Below are 24,889 nucleotides of genomic sequence, written 5' to 3' on the forward strand. Positions count from 1 at the left end.
ACCTTGTGGATTTGCTGGAAATTTTTTCTCGAGTTGAATCTACCTTCTGTTAATTACTCTTCATTTTGCTATTACCCATGTTAAATAACAAGAGTTAAAATATTTAACATTTGTTTGTTACATGCCACTTTCAGAGAGCATAAAGTTCCTGTGAACAGCTCATTATAATCCAGGTGGATTTTACGGTTCAGATTTCCTCATCCTTTGCTGCATTTATTCACAGCTCTCTCTTGCCAAATGTTCTATGAATTACACACGTATGTTGAAGCCTGAGTCCTACAAATTACTCGGGAGGGGTGGTTGTGGGAGGGTAAAATCCAATCCCAATGAAATCAAACAGCAAAATTTCATGTGTAAAACTTGTCCCTAAATTACCTTTGGTCAAGCCCATCAACATTTCACCTCTCATATTCAGTCAGTTCTGAACAGGTATGTTATACAACGAACAGTGTGACTTTTGAAGCTGATAATCTTGGGTGTTTGTACAACTGAATGAGAGGGGGAAAATTCCTCACATTACTAAGCTAAAGATACTGTATTTTGTCCAACAGAATGAGAAACAGGTATCTTGAGGGCTGAAGCATGCATAAGCACTGACATTACAATGCTGCACTCTATTTAGGTCACTTAAATATCAGCTTCACACCCTGCTTACATTATGTTTGGACTTCATGTTGATAAGTGCCCTCACAAAGTAAAATAAAAAGCAGAATGGGTGGTTATAGACACAGTCGTTACATGCATTAGTTCTGTTGGCTTTGGAGATAAAGAGAATCCACTAATTCTTACAGCTCTATAGAGAACATGAAGAATATAATATCTGTGAGAGGCTTTCCAAGAAGGTAATGCTGTTGTTGGAGAGACCTGGAGAGAACTTCTGCATTAGGTACCTACTATTTCCAAAGTGCTTTCAACTCAGTCCCAGCTAAAATAAAACCCTGTCACCACCTGACTCAGAGCACAATGGAGCTAAGAAAGTTGGAATCTACAGACACGGTTTCCATAACATACCACCACGCAAATACTCTGTAAACATTCAGTTCTTCTAACAGCAAGTTAGGAGAGCTTTATCATGCAAACTAGCTTAACTTCAATTTTAGAAGTCCACATTAAACAACTATGTTGCCTCTATTTGCTTTTCATTCAGTGTTTGTATTTCTTGTGAGTTTCAAGTCTGCTCTACAGTACTCTTGATGTGTATGCAACGAAGCAGGCAAGCTTATCTTTGGAGCAAAACCATTGCAGGCTTCAAGGTCAGCGAGCACTTTGTCCAGTTCAGACCAGGACATGGTCTGACATATGTCGTTAAGAATCACCTTGATTTATTTCATTTCTCAAAATGATAAAAAACACACAGATAACAACTACAAATAACAAAGAGAAAAAAGTCTCTAGCCATAATATTTGCTGATTAGTTATTCTGGCCTTTGAACTTAAGTACTGTTTGTCATTAACTAGCCATGTTTTCTGCTGTTCAGATCCACCCCCCCCTTGAATTCAATACAAAGAAATAAATCTTTGAACAGTCTAAAAGTTTTTCAAGGTTGAGAATATTTTTTTAGTAGGTGAGTTTTCTCTCACTTACCATTTCTCTTATTACCAGATTTATTAAGCCATCAAGTTAAATCATTTTAGTTTTAGTAACAACACTTATCCCTGCTCAAGCAGCTTTTACTGTCTGATGTGCAGTTGACAGGAATAACTCTCTTGGAGCATTAAACTCAGTCTAACACCTGAGAACTTGCTTCACAGCAAATGATACAGTGATTTTTCACCAATAGTCAGGGGAAGTGGATAAAAATAATAAATCAGAAATCTGTTTAACCGATGTCTCTCCCTGGGCCTCCTTGACAGCTAGTCTCACAGCAGACGCTGTAACAGATAAAGGTTTAAGCAGCAGCAGAACACTAAGGATGAGCAGTGAAATGCTGAGTCTGCATCTATGCTTCCTACTTCTAAAGCAGCTCGATCATTATTGCTACCTAAAAGCACCGTGATCATCGCATCTTGTCATTCAGCTCTTGATAAATACGGCATCAATATTGCTGACACTAACTCAAATATAGCTGACACTGAGTAAGGATCAACAGAGATCACAAACTGAATTAATTTTAGAAAGTATATACTAATTTTAAAAGTGCATCTCACTGGTATACATAGTCTTTGTTCCAGAAAAATAAAAGATACCCATGTATTAGATAACATACCGCATTGTTAATTTATGCTGGTTTTTTCATGCAGTTGATGTCAGAAAGGATCAGTAGTTCCCTGACAGCCAGCCCAGCAATTCTCCTGCTGAAGAAATAGATGAAGACAATTCCTCTTCAGACCAAAGACTGCTCTGTTAAGATGGAGTCAGCTCAAAAGGTCCATGAGAAACTTAACTCTTCTGTTGCTTAACTTAAAGACGACAAACTAGACCAGAAATAGAGTGTTTTCTCCATTTTATATAGAATCATAGAATGGTTTGGGTTGGAAGGGACCTTAAAGATCATCTAGTTCCAACCGCCCTGCCACGGGCAGGGACCACCTTCCACTAGACCAGGTTGCTCAAAGCCCCATCCAGCCTGGCCTTGAACCCCCCAGGGAGGGGGCATCCACAACTTCAGTTGTGGATTTTACAGAGCAGGACACAACTAGCCAGCTTGCCAAAGACCGCCAACAGCACATCTTAGGATTCCAGATGAAATGGTCAATCACATAGAGAAAAACAGATGCACATACATTTATCTAAGAACTCTGCAGCTGAACTGGTGAAATGAGGAACTTATGGAACTTTTATACTGTCTCAGTAATAGCATATCCCTACGGTTCCCCTTGCTGATATTTCTATGGAGTGAGGTCTGCTGACTGCAATTTAAAAATTAGATTTTACACTTGTATTAAATATCTGATTATATTTTTTGGTTTCATTTCACTAATGTTTAGACCGTGTTTCACACACATTCGTGCAGAGGTTTTGGTGTCCTCCATGATCTCGTTCCAGTAACAGACCATGGTGCGTAAAATAATGTGTCACAAGAGACTGCTCAAATGTAGGGTTACAGAAATTGTCATGGTTCTGAAACGAACCATACAGGTTAACAGGTGGGAAGCACTAAATCAATTGCATCTCCTCCCTTCTGGCATGTTTGAGTTGGGCTGAAGCAGTCTGGGATGAAGGTCAGAGTCTTCTCTAATTCCTGGTGGAGTTCCAACTCCTGCTATTGAATCTGAGACTTGTTAATGTAAAGAGATAAATCAGTACTCTGGGAGTTGTGATTCTGAGAGTGCCAGAGGCAAAGAGATTGAGAAAGGGGAGGGTGGGACAAGAGGTAAACAAAACGGGAAGGACGAAAAATGAAAACCGGAGCAGGGAAGCAAGAGAGACAACAGGGACTGGGTGACAGCTCTGTGAGCAGAACTTGAAGGCAGGCAAATGCGGATTGCTCTGCTGCAGTTGGAAGCACAATGCATCATCACAGTAATAAAATCTGCTCTCTTTGTTCCTTTTTGAATGCAATGCTCCAGTTATAAGCTGTGATATCCACCAGCTCAGAAAAATCAGGCTTGGAGTTGGGCTTTTTGGGTTTGTTTGTTTTTTTTTTAACATGAAACTAGTTTCATCATTGACCTGTATAAGACTGCTTGAAAGGTTGGAAACAGCCTTAAAGTTGAGTGTAAGGAAAAAAAAAACCAACTGGTTACCATGCTGACAAAGGGACAGACACAACAGTGCACTGAAAGATACTCATTTAGTGTTGTAGTGGAAAGGAAAACGGATGTGATCAACTTGAGCTGGCACATGCAGATGATGAAGTCCAAGTCCAAAAGGAGCCCAGTTGTACTACCTAACACAACTACAATTCTGCTAGGGCTGAGAGGCAAGACCTCACCGTGCTGCACAGTGGCTTTCTGTGCATTTTTCCCATCTGTCCTCTTTCTGAAAACCGTGTATAACTTCATTTTTTAAGGGGTGGAGGAAGGAGAGATTTTCATTAGTGCAGGATGTGAAATCCATTTCACTCCACTCCAGAGCAGCATTCTGACAACATGACTGCTGTGGCTCGCCTGAGAAAAGCTAGACTTCTTCAAGTAGCCATGTAACAGCCACACAATAGCCAGAATCTCCTAAAATTGGTAGCTGTATCACAGCAAGTTGAGCCCCCGCAAAGCATTGCCCTCTAGAAACCTCATTAATAAAGCACAGCCATCTGTGAAGGCATGGCAGAATGAAGCAGGCACATCTTATCCAACAATTTTGGCATTTGCATACAAGACTTCCTGCACCTGTAGAACTTATGACAGTCACACTCCTTATCTCCCCAAATCCTTTCATCCTTTGAAACCAGTTTCACTGATTTTTTTAGAAGTTCCCTATGTCTCTCACATGGTTTATACAGCTCGGCCCACTGGTCAGTCTCTAGTTTCTTATTCTCCCCCGTACTTGCAGTGAAGCGGGACTTCCCCAGTTGACAGAGATGACTGCTGTTTACCTCATGTTGTAAGTTTTCATGCAAGGTAACACATATTTACAATAAAGGATATTGCATAACTAAACATAATTAAGTTGCAATTATGTTAATACTCCTAATAGCATATCTAATAGCACCTCCATGCAAGTAAAAAAGCTTTTTTTTTTGGTTTTGTTTTTTTTAACAAAAGCATAGAATGCTGACACTGAAGTTCTTGCTAGGGGAAGCAGCAATACAACTAAATTTTGCTCATTTAATTAAAATCTGTAGAAAAAAAAAAGATTTAAATCCTACATGCATCAAAGTAAACAACGGAATGCCTAATGACTTTAATTACTAGGAGATCCAACCTTGATTTGAGATCCTGCTGTAATTAACTTTGGGCTGTTTTGGTTTACTAGTTTATATTGAAGAGCTCTCCTATTGTTGGAGAGAAATCCAGATCCACACAAGTTTAAGAGTAGTACAAAGGCCAGGAAGTTTTGTTTCATTCATTCACTAAAATTTAAAAGCAAGAAGAGAACTAATCCTAGAAATGCAGGGAGCATAAACTGTAAAGAATATAATCTCACATATTTGTAAGTTAGGGAAATGTTCTTCCACCCTTTCACAGAGTGTTCACAGGTGAACACCCCCCTACAAAAATTCAGTTATGAGCTTGGGCTGCCTTAAAAATGGCATGTATGAATTGCTCTGTAACAGAAATGTACTTGCTTTTCTTAAAATGTATTTCACAGACCTCTTCAAAGTAGTTGACAGATATCTGCAAATCAGCAGATAACAGGATGAAAACCACCATACTTGTAATTTACAAAGCTTGAAAATTGTCCATCTGCAATTCCACCCACCCAAGTCCACCTGAATCAGTGCAAACATCGAATATCCGCTGGAAAGGATCCCTCCCCCTTCCACAGACATTTCCCACACTCCTCTCTAGTTTGTCCAGTATACAACTGGTTAAACTGTGAACTCTAAAGGCTGGGTGTGTTTTTTTTTTTTTTTTTGATCTCCCAGTATTTCTAGGAAACAAGTATTTGGGTTACATTAAATATTCAATATATGAGCTTCTGGCAAGGCATCAGAAAATCAATAGCTTCATACATTATAACTGAGCATTTACCAAATGAAAGGTTGTATCCTGAGACAAAAACTCTCTGCTCTAGTTAGGAAGCCTCGTCTAGGAAGAACACCCTTATCTGGATTTTTTAAATATAAGCCTGTCTCCTTCTTGTAGACCGAGCGTGCTACAACTCTTTATACACTTTCTGTAGAGTGATTCTGATGATTTTGTTCCTCACTGCCCTCTCATTGCCAACAGAAGATGCTGAAATACTTCAATCTTGACCCCCCTGGTAGCACACCAGTCCTCAACATTTGCCAGACTTCAAAAAATAATGCTTGCCCACCATTTATTTTTTTAAGCACAAGTTTATTTCATATTTCACTTGGCTAGGTATTCTTCAGTGGCTTACTAGTCCCACTGCCTGTTTACCTTCGTACCTACTGATGCAGACTGGTATTAACCTGGGAGGTACAGTCTGGGCTCTATCATTTACAGAGGATGTCTTTCACGTCATCTTCTCTTTCTTATCTGGGGCACCTTCACACTAAGGTAACAGGCAATACCCACAGACTGAAGAGAAACAGCTGGGCGTGTACTAGATTTGAATAAGGTAATGAAGGCTTATTTGAGTTGTTAAATGCACAGGTGTCTGAAAATTGCAAGGTGTGATTCCTACTAAATGACACTACACTTGGGGCAGCTGGTTTAGTCATTGAAAACCAGCCAGTTTTAATGGGTAAGCTGCCTTCCCAGGCACAAGCCCTGGTCAGTGGACTAAAGCCTCACAACCAAGAAGGGGATGACCCCCTGCACAGGCACCACTTTATACTGCTATAGTATAATACATTACTGGCATTTTTGCTGCTGCTGAAGTATAAACCAGTGACAAAGAACCACTACCTATGATTCTTCTAAGACTGGGAATAAAAAATTAATAACATTTGATCCTACTGACACTCAGCTATTAAAAAAGAACTACTGGAACACATGAAAAAAACCACTATAACCTTAAGCCCTTTTTACATCAAAAAACCTTTCAGGAAAGACATTGGGAAAAATTTAGCCCAAGTGGGGAATATACAGCTGTACTAAGAATATTCTTTTCTTGTTTACAGAGAAACAGAACAGCCACGTGGTTTCACAACCACAGCAAGCCTTCAGTCAGGCGTCGCTAAACGTAACTGGGGTAAGTGCAGTGGCTTGCCATCTGAGATCACAGGGGTACAACAGACAGCCGGGAACTGCATCCCATTATGCAGCTCAGTGAAAACTCTGTCGTGGAGGCTAACTCTTGTGCTCAGTCTGTCTCCTTGGCTTTATTCTCCTGAGTACACCAACGGCAGAGTCTCCCTCCTGCCAGATTTGCCCCATCTTCAAAATTAGAATTAGAAACTTTTACTAATTCTAGTCTTTCACATCTTGTCTTTTCTTGAGTAGAATTAAGGACAACATATTTGTATGGAGACTGTGTTATTAAGTCATCCCTCAAAGCAGTCAAATCCTCAGATCCTGAGAGAAACTTATTTTTAAAAAATCTTTTAAATATAGTGTAATATAATAACCTTAGAAATTAAGTGATCTGTCTATAATCTCTATAAATTTTTCAAGATTTATCTGGTTGTCAGCAAAACAGCCTAGTTCCCCTTTTATTTTCCGCCTTCTTCATATCATTATGTTGAGTAATTTTTTCCCATTATACTATTTCACTCTGTTCACAACATTTTCCCTGGAAAAGAGACAGTTGTTAGACACCTTAGGAAGGAAAAATGATTATGTTAAAATACCTCTGGGAAATGAAAAATGTAAGCAAGCAGAAGGTAAATTTTTTAGCTAAATTAAAACGTAGTCTAGCCTTTCTGTTTGGTGTATCAATTTCAAGAAGGTTTTTAACGGAGAAATTCTCCATGCATGTTGGAATATCCTTCCAAATCCAGGCTGTAAAATAGGCAATACATACAGACTACCTACAAGATCCAAGGTAAACAGAAGTTGCTGTCTCTCTTTTCAGAGGCTGGGGAGCTGCACCATGCCCTTCTACAGCAGTACAAAGAGAAGGGCACGAACTCTTGGGCAGCGTGAAAGCAAAACTAAAGCTGCTGCATGACTTCTAGGGCACCACACAAATAAAATTAGTCAGCGGGGTAGGAGACATCGCCACAGAGGGACTTCATACACTGAAAAGGCAGAAATGCTGCCATGTAACTTGGTTCTGGACAGACTTTGCTGAAAATTGCACAAAGACTGAAGCGGTGTAAAAGATCAGAAAGTTATCCATACACTCTGTCCAGTCACAATCATACTAATTAATTCTCCTGCTAATTAAGCATTTTTCACTTGGCTTCCACTGTATTTCTATAAACACACACTACCAACTCTCTCCTTTCTCTCCGCTGAGTACTTGATAAGGTCACGAGTACATCCACTGAGACCAAATATTTCTATATATAGAAATAATTGCCTGTGGAATTAAGTGCACTTGCCTGGGTATCTAGTTCATACTAAACTTAATTTAGCTGATTTTCCTCGTCTATTATATCCATTATTAGGGACGGTGAATGCTGCCAGCTGCAGCATTGCCTATCAAAGATGGAAACTAATTATCTAATTACGTGGCAAGGATGAGTTCCTCCACAAGAACGTTCACAACCATCAGAGGCAGACAATCAAGTAAACTATCAAAAGGAAGAACCGGTTCCTCCAGACAGCCATGTTACACATTCCTCCTTTTTTAAAGGAGGTAAAAGAAAGGTAGCGTATTCTAGGAATATCGGTTCTCATTAACCATTTCAAACACACCCCATGCAAGCAAAGCAAACACTTGAACAGGCCCTGTCTCAAGCAAGGTATGGTAGACAATATGAGCTGATTATGAATATGTGAAATAAAATAAAATAATGACTTTAGGGAAACAAAGTTGAGTTTCTGGACATGCTGTCTCCTAGGCCTCTGCACCCCAAAACAAGATTCAGGAAGAGAAGAAACCACCAGCAGTGGAAGAGGATCAAGTCATGGAGCTCTTGAGAAATCTCAACGTCTGAGGATGCAGAGGGAGCAAGCAAATGTCACTGCAAGGCCATTCTTTATCATCCCTATCATTTTCAAAAGGTTGTGGAGAATGAGAGAGGTCCTCTATGACTGAAGAAAGGTGAATGTTATATCTGTCCTCAAAAGGGCAATAATAAGCCATGGATCTACAGGCTGGTTAGCCTCGCTCTGCTTCCTGGGAAAACCACGAAGCAAATCCTCTCAGAAGCTGCTTCTGAGCGTATGAAGGTGAAGAGGTGATTGGGACCAGTCATCACGGACTTACCAAGGATAAACCATGTTCAACCAACCTGGTTGCCCTAAATGATAATATGACTGGATCTGTGAGGGAGAGCATTGGATAGTCTACCTTGACTTTAGCAAGGCTTTCAATACTTTCTCCTACAGCATCCTAGTATATCCAAGTTGGAATGTTACAGTCTAGATAGGCAGACTGTTAGCTGTGTGAAAAATTGGCTGGATCATCAGACTTAAAGGCCAGTGGTTAACAGTATGTATCTACCTGTAGGCCAGTTACAAGTGGAGTACCTTGCTTAACACCTTTTATCAGTAGCCTGAAAGAGGAAAAAATATGCACCCACTTGAACGCTCAGATGATACTCAACTCAGAGGTGCATTCAGTACCCTTGAGGGCAGGGTTGCTGTTCAGAGGGCCTTAGGCTGGAGGGAGGAATGGCCCAACAGAAGCCTTATGCAGTTCAGAAAGGGCAAATGTCAAGCCCTGCTGTGGGAAGGAAGAACCCCTGGCTATAAGACAAGCTGGGGACTGGCTGCCTGGGAAGCAGCTCTGCCAAAAAGGACCTGAGGGCAGCAAGCTGAGCCTGAGCCACCAGCGCACCGTGGCAGCAAAGACAGCCAACAGCATCCTAAGACATACCAACAAGAGCCAAGCCAGTAGATGAGGTGAAGTGGTTATCCCCTTCTAGATACGGTCTAACACAAGCTGGATAATGCATCCATTTTTGGGCCCCATGATACAAGAAAAACGTTGACAAACTGGCACAAGTTCAGAGGAGGGCCACCAAGACAGTTAGAGGGCTGGAGCACCTGCCCTGTGAGAAGAGGCTGAGGAAATGGAGCCTGTTCAGCCTGGAGATGAGATGGCTTTGGGGGACCACAAAGCTGCCTGTCACTACCTATGCAGAGGGCTGCTAAGAAGACAGAGCCAGACTCTTTACTGAGGTCTATCCAGGACAATGAGTGATGGTGGCCATGAATTGAATCGGGAGAAGCTCTGACTTGATATGCCAGGGGGGATGCCACTGTGAGGGCTATTTAAACACTGGACTCTGCTGTCCAGAGAGGTTGTGGAACCTCTGCTCTTGGACCCAGACGGACAATGGCCCAAGCAGCCTGGTCCGAATTCACTATCAAGTCTGCTTTGAGCAGGAAGTTGGATTGAAGGTCTCCTGAGGTCCCTTCCAGCCTGCGAAGTCCTTCCCACTTGCAGCCAGAGACCAAAACTGGAGTGCCTAGAAGGCAAACTGAATAAGATGTTTTTTCTTTTCCTCATGAGGACTGTCAGTCTCATCTTGTTTAAGACCTGGAGAGAATTTTTTTTTTTTTTTTTAAACAGATTCCACTGCAATGACTGTTTTCTACTTATCATAGCCCTCCAGGCACATTTATCAACATTTAAGTTTTTATCAACATGATGATAAGATCAACAGTATCGCCTCGACAGCAGGCTTGGTTTGGAACAGATGATGTGACCCAGGTCAGGATTTATATACAGATTTAGAAGGAACAGGCTTACCCTGTATTTACTATCTACTATGCTTTGCTCTGCTGTATTCAAAGTCATTCTTAGTTTACATCTGCATAAACAGCAGATATATTACTGGCTCAGGGCATTTCTTGATGTCCTTGGGAAAGAAGTTTATAGACCCAAAACAGATAGCTATTTTCAGAAGACCTCCAAACGATCACAATTACAGGGAAAAAAAAAAAAAGGAGGGGGGGAGCATTTACTTACTTATTCCTTGAAAAAGTTCTTCAATGTTAACAGCATTCTTTGCACTGGTTTCAACAACAATTGCACCTATAGATTCTGCATATTCTTTGGCATCCTTCACAGGAACCTCCCTACAAAAAAAAAATTACAAATAAAAGAAACCAAATTTTCAAAAAATAATTTGATCTTGGGGGAAAAGAAAAAAAGACCTCAAACACAGCCTAATCAGAAAAGCATTACTATGCTCTTCTTCCCTGCAAAACTTGTACTATCTTTTGTCCTCTTATGGCATTTAGATCATCATATTCAAAATAGCAAAATTTCACCAACGGTCGATCTGCAGATTTCTTGGACTTCCTGCTGAATCCATGCCTTGAAAAAAAGGAAGATAATATAAATGACAACCCCATTTGTTTGTTTTTTAAACTTGACCCCGATAAGAAAAGCATTAGAACACTAGAGAAAAGACATACAACCCTGCTGATCCAGGCAGCAACCAGCACTGTCCACACCAAGTGTTCAAACAAGATAGGGAATGACTGTTGTGGAAAAAAACGATAAGAGCATCATATGTCTAAGTGTTTGCAAGCAGCAAGAAAACAAGAGGGATTCTGAAAGAAATATGAAAGCCACTGACTCCGAGCACATTGGCAAGAGCAATCTGGGAGTGCCAGATTCACTGGTGGAAGACCACCATTCTGAGCCATGTCACCAAAGTGACACCATCTTAAAATCACTGGTAGAACATCCTCATTTTGTAGCCAATACTTCACATACCAAAAGCTGGTAAATGCAGTTTACAACATGCAAAAGACCTCTCCTTCAGACACAAAGCAAGCCCCACACTGACCTTGTACCTGCCCAGGCCAGATAGCAAAGCTGAATCTGCCGTGTCCGCTGCTATCTGTAACCACCGCTACTCCTGATTTTTGAGCAGCAGCTCAGAATCAGAGACTGAACACACTAACAGGCACCCAAGGTACACCTGATGAGGCGAGCACGTGTTGGAACACCAGGCTGCCAGCACTATTTTTCTTCCAGTTGTTCAATACATCAGCTGGTGTGTTTTGTGTGGCTTTACAGCTGTCTGTTGCATATGCAGAATTTGCACCAATCCCTTCACCCCACAGCTCCAATGTACCAATCCAGAGATTCCTAGTACAATTTCCTCCTAGTATGAGTGCCCTGGACTTTAACAGAAGGTACCTAGGTAGAAGCACAGCAATGCAATTTCACAATTAGTTTATGGAGGTATATATTTTAAATAAATCAGATCTGCTGCTCATGGGAAACATGCAGAGAGGCAGAATAATTGCCTGGTTTATTACAAATGGTTTTAAAAAAATTAGCCTGCAATTCCAGCATCTGGATTCAAAGCTTGTTTCCATTACTTGCTTCTTTGTATTACACGTCTTTTTATTGCAGAAGACACGGGGAAGGCAGCATTCCCCTTAGTATTTCTGAAATGGCACCTTGGCATTTATTACGAAAGGCACCACCACTGTGGATGGCCCTGGAGATAAGAAAAAAGGAACTTAACATAATATTCAAACAACAGTAAAGGAAGAAATTTGAGAGCATAGGGTTATGTAATGAACACTCTCAACTTGCTGTAATTTAGATGAGAAAGTAAACTTCAGAAATCCTGGAAAAGGTAAAACAAGTGATAATATTCCAAGGAAGCACCACAAAACTTCTTAGCCTTCTCTGAGGACATTTCTAAAGAAAGCCTACAAACTTCCACAGCACGTGGGCAACAAGCATCCAGTGCTGCCGGCACTGAGAAGGCTGCATACATCGAGTTATCATGATCTGCATGTCAACATTGCTAAGGTGCTACCTTGTCAAAAAGGAAAAGCACAAATGCTTGAACTATAAGCAGAGACAGAGTGAAGAGGAAAGAAGGCAAGAAAGTGCTGAGAAAGTAGTTGTTCCAGGGCTACAGGGCAAGTTACAGGAATACCTGTTCTGAAACGTGTCAATTATTGCATTTTATCCTTTCTAAATCATTCTATTGATACAATCTCCCTTGAGATTACTGAATAAAGAAATATTCTGGAGGAATAGAGGGAAGATCTCAGCATGAAATTCTGCTGAATTCTCTTAACCAAGGATCTGGCAATTTCCAGTGAACATGATTTGTTAAGAAGGTGCACCACATTTTTAGGGAAGTAAACACTTCTCAGTTGCTGTTATAACTATTAATTTCTGTAACGCTCAAAAAATATTTTGGACACTTGCAGCATTTTAACATTCAAGTCTCAGCTCCAGTTTTTGAATCTACTATTTAATGACCTGTCAAAAGGACAGGACACATATCAGAAGGAAGAGACTATTACTTAAAAATATGCCAAACACTCAACAGTACTAGAGTTGACAGTATTACAACAAAGATTAGGATTCATACTAAGCAAAACTGCCTGTCTACCAGTAGAAATTGCTTCAAAGTGGAGAAGAAATTTACTTCAACAGAGTGCCAAGAACTGCTGATAGCCTATTAACAACACTGAGAAAAGCAGCATGACCCCAGAGTGTCCCAAATCCATCTTGGCAGCTCAAAACCAAATTTTAGATGCTAGATGAGGAAGGTAATATGGTCAATGATTCTAAGAAATAGTGCTAGTCTTTTGTCAGAAAAATAATCAGTTTTCATTCCTTCCATTCATTCCTCCTTACGTTATCTCCTACAGTCATAGACATGGCAGATTCAAACCAGCTTGGACCTGGTCCACTTGTCCTCTTTTGCTTCTATTCACGTTCGTCTTAAAAGAAGTTGTTTCTCTAATACCCAGCAAAACATCTGCCAAAAACTCTACAAAACCAAAGAGAGATGCCAAAAATGCATACAAACAGCAGCTTGCTCATGTACTCACATCATCTTATTTTTAAATTCTTTGTGCCCAAAGGCATGTGTATTTTCTACTCATTGAAAATAATCTGATAAATTGGTGACAGATTTCACCTAAAACCATTTTTACTGAAGTCAATTTGAAGATATAAAGCAGCCAGAGAATACATACAGCTGCATGTATTGCATAAACAATCAGACTGCTGGAAGAACTGTGAAAACATATCACGTATTATATAGTCTGCTCTCTATTTGTCCACCAAAATCTCTGTAGCTGGACATCACTGGATGACTTTAGAAAGAGAAAAGGCTGGGGGATGTAGAAAGAATAACAGCATAAAAAAATTCTCAAAACTGTTCATAATTATGAAGGAAAGAAAAAAGATACATTAGCTCACTGAGAACAATGATCACCATGCAAACACCAGGACATCTGTGCATGGAAGAGCTGTACTGGCTGAACAGGAGCAACACACAGATGATCGGCAAGCAGTGAACAACAGGTAGCGTTTGAGAAGAACGTGGTGGGAAGATCACAGTCACTCTCTGAGGAACCCCAGAATTCTCACAACACTTTCGTGGTGTAGGTTTTCCTTCATGCCTCCAGGGTAACCTGCCTCCGGTGGAACAGCGTTTAACAGCTTGCTGCCATGGCAAATGCTACCAAAAGCAGGGGTGGGCTGGTTATGGATTCATTTGCTGTTACTGCCATTTGTCACAATCTCCAAACGTATCACCCTTGATTTAATCAGGCAATTGTATTGCTGGGAACACTTAAGCAATAAATTTAAAGTGACTCTCAGGGCAACTGAAAACTCCAGTTTGTGCTAACTGGTTTTTGTGTTTATTTTTTTTGTAATTGTCCTTTCCTCTGTTTTTTCTACTTCACATTTTGAAACCTTTAGTTTTGTATTATAGGACTCAGCTTCATCATGTTGACAAGTATATCACAACATTACGTAGGAGATGCCAATATACTATCTGCGTACCCAACAGAAACCAGGAGTCTTCTAGCATCAGGCTTGTTCGGGTCTTACAGAAAGCAGCGACTCACAGTTTTGTGTTCCTTCATGGCTGACAGTGGCAAGGGTTGGGTTGGGGGGAACAAAAAAACCTCAACCCAACCCAACCAAACCCCAACAGAGTTTGGTTTTGGAAGCACTGCATCACTTAAGTTATACAAGTGCTTCAGGGCTGTGGTTAACCTGGGCCAAAATAATACTTATAAAACAACAGGGGGATATATTTGAACAACCATGAGAGCCTCTGAAGTCCTAAGAGGAAAGCATCAAATATGGCCATTGAGTCTATACTCATAGTTGATGCAAGAAATAACAGAGAGTCATGGACTGACACACAGGATCACTACTGTACAGCAGAATGTGCTTCCATTTCCAGAAAGGATAAATGTGAATCCAAACTAGAGCTAACAGGCAGAAGAGGGACTCTAGCTTCACTCTCATCCCAAATAGCATCATCTCAGCTCTTCTGCAGGAGGGCGTATTCAACCATCCCCTCTTTTACCCAGAAGATTCTTTGCTTCACGCAGGTGACACAAGTTTTACTTGAGGTTGCGCTCCTAAAAAAACAAAAATACACCTTCTACGTCCAGTATTATGGGACAGTTTCAGTTGTTGCAAAGCACAAGTTCTCAAAGCTTCTCTGTGAATATCATTATTCTACATTAGGCCCGTCCTTCTAGCTTTACACTGCTGGTTTTGCTCATCACTTAATACATTCTGCATCTTTTAATGTGAATGGAAGGAGAAAAAAGAGAATGGCAAAAGGAATTATAATCAGACCTGATTAATCCAAATCAGTTTGCAGACTCCATTTTTATGCAGATTACAACAATTTTCGAACTGATAAATCAGCCAGAAGTACTAGTAAGGAGATGCAGACCACTGCCAAGTTTTCCAAAGAGCTTCACTTCTGTGTATTGTGGAATGGGAAATTTAAGAAGCCAAACTACTCGTAACATTAAATCAGTTAGTGGAAAATAATAATGATTTTATCCTTGACTTGGATGATGAAAAGTTTCACTTTTCCATTCCCAATGATTCAGCAGCTAAAGGGTGTAGATTGTACAAATACACAGGAAGGGCAGTAAAAGAGAGGTTTAAAAAAAGAAAGAGAGTATGTAATTCAAATTGTGCTGCTGCTGGTGAGGTTGTACACTGGCAGGACCACTGCTATTAGGAAAGACTCAATACAGCTGACCAAAATTATATACTATTATAACAACAAAACAGATTAGTTTCCTGAAGGAAGGAAACAGTATAGTTACTGCAATCAAAGCAACAACAAAATTGGATCTATTACCTGATATCAGAAAGATCACATTTATTTCCAGCGATGGCCATTACAATGTTTTCAGGACCATGTTCTTTTAGTTCTTTCACCCATTTCTTCAAAGTATGAAATGAATCCTAAGTCAGAGAAATAACAAGTAAGCTAACAGCCTGGTATCTGTTAATGTATTTGCTTATTTTTCAAAGTTAGAGGAACACAGCTTTGACAGTATTAATGCAGTAATAATTTTATAGATCACGAGACCAGAAGATCACGGCTGTATCTATGCAATCTACTTTTCAAACCTGAGGTCATAAGACTTCCTCAAATTAATTCCTGAACTTGGATACTTCCCCCTTTGCCCCTCCCAAAGCAGCACTGAATGTTTTTCTTAAATTTTCAGTGATGAAGAAACTACCACAACTCTTTTAAGTTTGGCTAGCAGCTAATTTCCTTCACTTTTAATGTGAGCTTCATTTGTCTAATTTCAACTTGTGCCCCGTGGATAACCATCTCAACCACTGTCCTATTTTTGGTAACAGCCAGGAGAGCTTTCACAGTGACCCCCTCCCCTTGCACTTCAGAATCTGTGACCTGGTAAACCTCAATTTACCCATTATGAAACCAAAGAGACAGGGTGACAATTCACATGGCTTTTTCCCTCCAAGTACAAAATTCAAACACTTTTTGATGATACCTACCTTTTAATAGTAAATTTTCTATTTCTTTACACTAATGAACTAATGGCATTAAAATCACTTTTGTTCCTAGAGATTCCAATTATAACACATGGTTGAAATTATTATTGAAACTCAAAATGAGCTCCCAAATATACTATAAATAATATTTCCCCTTCAAAAATGCACGTAAGAGTTGTGTCTAAATCAGTAATGTCTGTATCATTATCACTGAAGGGACGAGCACTATCAGTTATTTGGGAAAAAAAAAAAACATCTGTTATGCTTTAATGGTCAATGCTGAATATTAAGCATCAGAAAGTGAAATACACATTGACCTTCCTCTCCTATTTTCCCCTCTTTATTCTGAGGGCTGTTCCACATAAGCTTGGAGAAAGGCTGGCAGAACAAAATTCTGTTCTATTCTTACGATGCATTACAAGATCAACTGTAAGATATTTACATCAAAAATAAGTATCAATCCAGCACGATTCACTGTTCCTCATCTTTTCTTGGCAAATTAGCAAAGGAGAACAGTACCGCTGTGCAACAGTGGCCACCATCATGAGCCACAGATCATTATACTAATGCACTGGAGAACCAACCCAGCCCTCTCAACCTAGTAGTAAATAATTCAATTGGCAGGAAAGGAATAAAGTGCTAGTGAACTGTCATGACCATCCATCCACTAACACCTCCAACTCAGCTTTATCAGCGGGGGCTTCTTTCAAAAGCAGTGGAAGAGACTAGAGCAGGCTAGAACCTCCTAGCTGAGAAACAAGCAAGAGCAGTTTAGGATCTGAAAATACAATTTTCATTCCAAATGAATGATGTTGAGACAAAGGTCAGAGACTTATTATTCCATTTCTGGTTTCAAAGTTAAGACATGAGTCTCCCAATGCAAACATAAGATGATATGCTTAGTTAAAAATAATTAGCTTTAAAATCAGTAATATGCAAACAACTGATTTTCTCTTCAGTTGATAAAGCAGCCAGCTGCTTTTTGTAGTAAAAATTCAATTCCATACAAAGAGCACCGGTGGTGGGAGGGGGTATTGCAGGATATTAACCTGTCTACTTAGGCAGAGGAAATCCAAAGAAACTTTGACAAAATGCAGTCTCCACCTTTTGTCTAAACGAAGTTTAAAACAACACAGAAGCAGAACTTTACATTTAATTTTTTAAGGCAGTTGGACGCCCCATCCAAATCTACACAAACTAACGAAGCATATAAACCCCAGTGATGTGAACACTGATTAAAATATAAATACTTCCGCAGTTGAGGGGTTTAACTCCAACTCTGGCCCAAGCAGAGGAGTTAAGACAGGCAAAAAGTGTCAGAAGATCTTACCTGTTTGGTGATATCATAAACTATCACAGCTGCTGCTGAACCTCGATAGTACATTGGAGCCAAGGAATGAAACTGTTAAAACATATCCCCCCCCCCAGCAAAAGATATGATTAATAAATCGGAATTATCACACTTTGTCAGGTCACAAAGACTTGCCGTGGCAGGTCCACCAACTGTTTTTCAAGCCACAGAGAACAGATGCCTTCGGTGGTTGCCCATCTCTGATTTTTCTTAAATGCCAAGGAAGCACAGCTCCCTTATCTCCTGCTGTGCTTCATCCTGCCGGATTTACGCCATCAGCACTTACTGGTTCAATGCATCTTTTCCATAACAGGGCATGGACTCTGACGACAAGTTTTGATGTGAAGATCACCTACACTTGGAGGCCTAACCTGACAGCATATACACCCCTTTCCCTCGTAAACAGCAAAACGCTTTTCTTTGCAGTTGCGACAGACTGGATTTATCTTGTGTTTTGTAAAACATTGCAAATCACTTGGATAAAATTAACTTGACAGAAAACTCTGAACACCTGGCACGTTTAGTTATTCTATACTATGACAGGTATTTTGAAAAACATGGATTCTTGGAGTTTAAGTTACTCTTCAGCTTTTTGTTTCAAGCGAAACATCCTTTAAGGAAAAAAAAAAGCAATAAATATGTTTATTATAACAACAGCTTGCCAATGAACAGCATGATTTTCATAATTTACCATGACTAAGTAGCTGAATTAGAATTTCAGCTTGTAATTACAGAGAGAAAGGAAGTCAAAGTCTTTCTGCTGATTCAACTAAACTTAAGTCTTAAGCAAACCAAAAATACTCTTTCTTGGAAAATACATTTAGTCTCACTGTACTCACGCAGTCATTTTACAATTTTTTATTCGTAAAGGCATCTGCAAAAGCTTCATGTAAAGCTGCAGCTAATAACTGAGGTCAACTCCTAAATCAAATGCATTATTAGGGCAGGGTATGAGTCCCCATGCACATGCAAGGATCCATGTGTTACACTGCAAATCTCTGAAGATTTACAGGACACATCTTTTTCTCAGAAGTGTACCTACAGACTGAGCATTTAGACCTAGTAGCCTCCATATTTCATGCTGTTTCATGTGCAAGCAAGTTATTTGTAATATTGGTTCATTTGCCAGTTTGTAAGCTATTTATCACAGATCACACATCCTAGCTCAAGGTTGATACTTATAACAGCAAGGATGCACAGCAGCAGTGACAGATGGTCAAGTGCTGAAGTGTTTTGGGGAGTGAGGCAGGTGGGAGAGCTCATTAACAGGAGAAAACAGCAGGAAGGAGGATGGGAAAAGAAAGAGGAATCAGGCAAGAAGTGTGGTCCAAAGAAAAAGGATCAGCCAAGGTCCTGAGGGAGTTGGGTAGACGTGTGCCTTGTGGGCTTTCATTATGTGTCTTTATTATTTGCATGTTTAATGCAATAAATGCTTTCCAGAATTTTTAGGCTTCCAGATCACGACAGAAAATCTCCAGTGTGTTGCATTAACCTACCCTGGAATCAGGGACCTTAATTGTGGAGGGTAAATGTAACCTTTCATGGTGTATGCACACTCCTCCAGTCTGTAAACTCCTGGAAAAAAAAAATTACATACCCTACACACATGCTGATTTGGTTTTAATCTAGATTATGAGGTATTCATGAATTTATAAAGAGCTCCCAGATAACAGCAATTACACTTCACAGGAGCCACACAGTCAAACTCACATGCTTCAAATTCCTTCAATACTGCCCCAGAAAGCACACTGAGAGCCTATAAGACATCTTGGGAATTTTTCTCCCTTTTCTTTTGACCAGGTGACAAGAACGCTTTTCACAGTAGCTGTTGCACTGAATATTGCCAGTGTTACAGCCAGAAAGTAAAAATAAAAATTATTTTTTAAAAAAAGCAAACAGAAGCAGACCTCTTTCGCTCCATCCTGGACAAGTAGATTTTAATGGAACCAGGATGCAAACTAGCATTTTTTGGGTAGGATTCATTTTTAGCTGAATTCCCAAACCAGCTTGTGCATCAGATATGACCCAGGCTCAGTCAAAAGGAAGGGGTGGGAAAGCGTGGCTGAGAAAAAGGAGGAAGGACAGGACCACTAGAAGCCAGATTCGTATCGGTTTATTCTGCACTGAAACAGCTCTGCACTTGCAGAACTACTTTGTGCACATCTCTGCTGCTACAGTCCACTGCCACTGTCAGTTTTACTCATTTTTGCTTACAATGAAAGCAATAATCCTTTTGAATCAGTGCAGGTAAAATGTAGAAAACAAAGAAAACTTCTTTTGAAACATTTTTGGAGATTAATTAATCACTTCAACAGCATGTTGCATTTCAGTAACAGAAACGCCAAACGATATCAAACTATCTTTGACCTCCTCCTTGTGTCAAGAAACATAAAAAGGGGTGATCAGAGGCACTGCATGCGGGAGGAATGTAGTTCCTCTGCTATTTAAGATGAAATAATCTACTTAAATATTCCAATTCCTCACAAGCTTGGAAAGAGGGAGGGCAAGACCACAGCAAGCAAGGCTGGGAAACGCAACTGCCTTTGAAAGGTCCTCAGGTTCAGTAGTTGTTATTAACGTGTAAGTATGACCCCCCTGCTCTACTGTATTGAAAATCCATTTACTTGCTCAGCTAACAGGGCAGTTATTCCCTCCTGCATTATTCTACGGTAATATTTTAGCTGTAAGGCCTTTTAAGAGGAGAAAACATTCCATCCATATTCAGGCATGTAGCTTCAAGATATGTTATGGGTTTTTTTGATATTAAGCAACAGATTTCATCTGGCATGTAAGTTTATATCCATATTTGGATAAACCTGACACTCAAGATTTCACATTTTACATTGGACAAAGTGACCAAAATGGGATTACAATACATTTTAATGCAATTTCCTATGGTCTGTGAGTAAAAAAAAAAGTACTTTGAAATTGTTTAATAACAACTGAAAGTACACTAGTAACAACTATCATCAGTTATCACAGTACAGAATATCAAATAAAACCCTAATTAAATCCCCTCTGTCATTCTTTTGTACAGTTCAATAAACAAACATGATTATACACTATGTCCCAGTCGTAAGAAATCACTGTTGTCCCCAAGAAAACAGGAAAAGACTCTTTACAACATGGAATGAATCAAGAGGTGTTGAAAAATTGTAACTCTGAGTAAGTTTCATGATCTAATAATAGACTCTTAATAAACGTGTTTTATGAGCATGGATTTTCCAATATCACAAACATAATAGTAAAAATACTATGAAAAAAATTATGTTTATTTGGTCAGGTTTTTCTCTTTTTTTCTTTTAAATCAGTGCCCAAAAGCAAAGTCCTCTTGAACCTTTTTCTGGCCTAATTACCTGGAAAAAGAGAGTCACGCAAAATTAATTAAAGGGATGGATACAAAATACTACTGTGCACATTTTTCACCTGCCAAGGATCAAATGTGGGACAGATGCCCAAAACAAGCGACACAGAAAAAAATCAGCTCACAAAATTAAATCTCACTGGACTACCTTCTGTATTATAAGTTACAATGTCTATAACCTCGATTTTATAGCTCGGTATTTCTGTATCCAGCCAATTCCCAAGAAAATTAGGAGAAACAGGAGCAGTTCGAGTTTTGGCATGAGAACAGCTCTGCTTCTCGAGAAGGGCCACCTAAAACGCTTGGGCAGCCACCCCCAGCTCTGCCGCAGGGATACCCAGGTCGCAACCCCAGCGTGCCAGGGAGGCAGCCCCTCCATAACCCACAGCCAAGCAGCAGCTCGCACCACCGTGGGCTAACAGGGAAACACAGACCCAAAACAGTCGTCTGTCAGCTCCCACCATCCCAAATAACCACACTCCTAAACTGTTTCAAAAGCTGATAGAGGTCCTGCCTAAAATCACCCAGTCTTTTCCCATGCTACTCCTATGGGGATCATATTATTTTGATGATTAATAAAATTCTGAATTCCTAATTACCAAATTACTGGTCATTTACTTGCACCTTGGCCTACTAAAATTCAAGCATCAGTGCTTGCCTTTAGCTGAAATATGAATATAGAGCAGTCTTGCAGTCTTAACTTTGCCAGTCTGCTAAACCAGGCTCTTTCAGTCTAGAGATAAGGTAACAGGGAGAAAGGCAGGGTCTAATCGCCTTTCCCTGTGCCTGGTCCACCTTCAGTTCATCTTTCCTGCCTGCAGGTGACGAGGTTTGTATGCAGCGCTCTAGAAATAAAACAGCATTAACTGCACTTCCCCTAACATGTAACACACTTCTCGTGGCTGCATCATACACACATGGCCATCCTTTAACCAATAAAAACATTCACAGGTGGCTTTCCTTCTCTGTTTCCAAAAAAAAAAAAAAATCACCTACAACTTTACAGCATACATTTTTGTTGGGAGTCAAGATGTACAGGGACTCGCGACTTATACTACTGAATTTCATCCCCACCTTTTCCCACCATGTCCTAGGCATTGGAAATACCTCCCATCTTCGTATAATGAGTAAACTATCACTAGCAGCTCACCTAACATAGAAATTTATTCAGTATCCACAAAAAGTTTGCCTATTTGCAAATACTGACCCACTTCACCGCTCATTAGCCTGGTTCTGCTTTTGTAGGGGTGGATAACAACTGGTGAGGCTGAGGTCACTAATCCATGCAACGTAACACTTAACTTGTAGGGGCACATACTCCAATTCAACAGCTACAGCCAAGCCAAAAGGGCCATTCAAAATATAAATAAGGAACTTATTTTACCAAGGACATGCCAAAACTCAAAATCAATGACTTGTGTAGCTTCATGCAGACCTTTAAGACCCTCTTCCTTACGGCACGTCACACAGCGTGCTGTACACCTACGCAGTCGCGTAAGTACTGGTGCAATGCTAACTGGGTTCAGAGCACCTTCAAACTTGTGCTCCTCTACCAACACATCCAACTTTGCACTTGCGGTTCAACACCTCTGCCACTAAGGAAGAAGAACTGAGGCCACATGCGCATTATGAAATTTCCTCTGAAAGCAAGTCTCCTTTTTCTCTCAGGATCCGACTAGAAGCTGCTGAACCTTTACAGCTGTACAGCCCTGCAGCATAGAGGACAAATTCAGTCTTACGTGGTGCAAATGCAAGTGCAGCATAACCAGAGTTGCTCTCATTGATTCCAGGAGCATTCTGGGATTCTGCAACCCCTGATCTGGCCATCTCACTGAAGTCAACAGAAGCTCTGCCCTTGCAAAGGGCAGAAAAATGGAATCAACCCATCATTAAGGAATTTACCACCAATTTAAAAGCTCTCTAACATTTTGCATTCTGTTTGTCGTGCATCTTATCATGGAGGGGTATATTTGGTCATAGGTAACGCTTTTCACATTTCCTCTGTATTAACAGTACAGAATGGGGAAGAAGAAAAACCCACAGAGTAGCCATATTGCAATACTTACAAGACAAAAACAAAATTCAAGGGAACATAATGTAAATCACACCCGAGCTGTGGTAGTGAAAGTGTCTTACATGTATCTTATGTAATACCGGTTTAGAAAGCAAAACAGAGGCCAAATAAATACAGAAATAAAAAATTACCACTCCTGCCTGTTTATATGGAGGCTGACAAATGATGCTGATGACAGTCTGGATTCATTCAATCTGCCAGGCACACCAGGGAACACTAATTCATGTCTGCAGCTCTTCGCACCATCCTGTAGTGCTACACCCCAGCACTGGCTCACTGCCACAGCAGGGCTGCTGCCTCCTCCAAACTCCACAGCCAAGAGGAAAAAAAACAAACTCAAACCAAACAACACCCCCCCAACACCTCTATTGGGTTGCTTTTACCATCCTAGACTGTAAAGAACATCACTTGTTCTTGCTGCAAAAGGATTACAACTCTGCCTACAAGCACGGCTGGAAAGGGTAAGGATGCACAGAGTAAGCAGAACCAGAGCTGTGCTCAGCAAGTGTTATCCACCTTCTCATGTCAAGGGCTGAATTCAGCTACGATTTTTCCACATGGTGCCTTTTCAAGCATCTGCAGGTGTGCAGCAGCACAAGATTTGCTTTCTGACAGCTGTGATCATTTGACTAGATTTCATTCCCATTCTTGAGAAGCTGCTCTCTAACTATGTACATTGCATCCGAGTGGCCAAGACCAAACCACTTGGCTCCTCTTGAGGTCAGGGATCCTTACCCTTTCTTTACCTAGATGCCATTAATGGTAAGGACAGCCACAGCTGCTTACCACTGCTAGCCACTTACGTGTGTGGGCAGTGACACAGCGCTGCAACTTCCTTCCCCTCCTATTATGCAAACTCACTTTTATAGACTAGGACCTTCACACACCTTGGTCCCCTCGCCCAGCAGTCCATTCCCAGCCCCTCTGCAGGTGATTTCGGGTGTCCTGTTTCTCCCGTCCTCAGCCATTCCTGCCATGCCACCCTCACAAACCCCTTCAGTCCTGTCCCCTAACCCACCTGAAGCACATTCCTCCTCATGCTTTGGCCTCTGTTCCTACAACCCAAACCGCTAAGGTTCTTGCAACGAAGAGCATGGTAGACCAGTGCCAGAAGCATGTTACTACCAGCCTGTTTAGGAGAGCCGCCTTAACTGCTTCCGTGGATCAGTTAAGCACCCACGTGGGAAGCATCATAGGTTGCCACCATTGCGTCTGCATTGCGTGAGCTCATTGAAGTGGTCTGTGCCCCATGCATAGTACCTATTCCTCTACTTGCCCAAGTCTGGGCATTTAAACACCCCATTCCTGTAACCTTCGAGGCAGCAGTTGCCAACAAACAGAAAATCTGGGGTGTGGAGAGAAGCAAAGGCAAAAACCAGAAGCATCAAACAGATTATCCTGAAACATAAGCTTCTTGCACATGAAGCTGCACAGGGAGGGATACAAAATTCTTGACATTCTCAGCTGGCAAAGAACGAATGGAAAAATGTTATGCATGAAAGCCACTATCAGATACCAGTTAGCATTTTATAACCTTGAGTAGTCTTCCCTACATAATTGAAGGCTGAGATTCCAGTTCCCAGGATTTACAAGCTGAATAAATCAGGAAAGAGCTGTCTGTCTCCAACCTGCAGGTATTTTTTGCTAGTTAAATTGAAGAAGATATTTATGTATAAGAATGAGCATTTTTCTCAAAAATGTTAGAATTCTTAAAGTGAAGAGGGAAAATTTCAACATTTTAGGATA

General features: G+C 40.5%; 1 protein-coding gene across 2 annotated transcripts in view; it reads right to left on the bottom strand.

Moving 5' to 3' along the window:
- RAB31 (RAB31, member RAS oncogene family) overlaps window positions 1–24,889 on the bottom strand; it is a 64,921-nt gene that overhangs the window by 5,142 nt on the left and 34,890 nt on the right. For both annotated transcript variants that reach the window (XM_068396327.1, XM_068396328.1), the window contains exons 4-6: window positions 17,685–17,756; window positions 15,687–15,793; window positions 10,538–10,647 (exon numbers count right to left, since the gene is read on the bottom strand). In XM_068396327.1, coding sequence (XP_068252428.1) covers window positions 10,538–10,647; window positions 15,687–15,793; window positions 17,685–17,756 — 289 coding nt within the window. The remainder of the gene's footprint in view (window positions 1–10,537; window positions 10,648–15,686; window positions 15,794–17,684; window positions 17,757–24,889) is intronic.

This window comes from Nyctibius grandis, chromosome 3 (assembly GCF_013368605.1).
Source record: "Nyctibius grandis isolate bNycGra1 chromosome 3, bNycGra1.pri, whole genome shotgun sequence".
NCBI classification, from domain to species: Eukaryota; Metazoa; Chordata; class Aves; order Nyctibiiformes; family Nyctibiidae; genus Nyctibius; species Nyctibius grandis.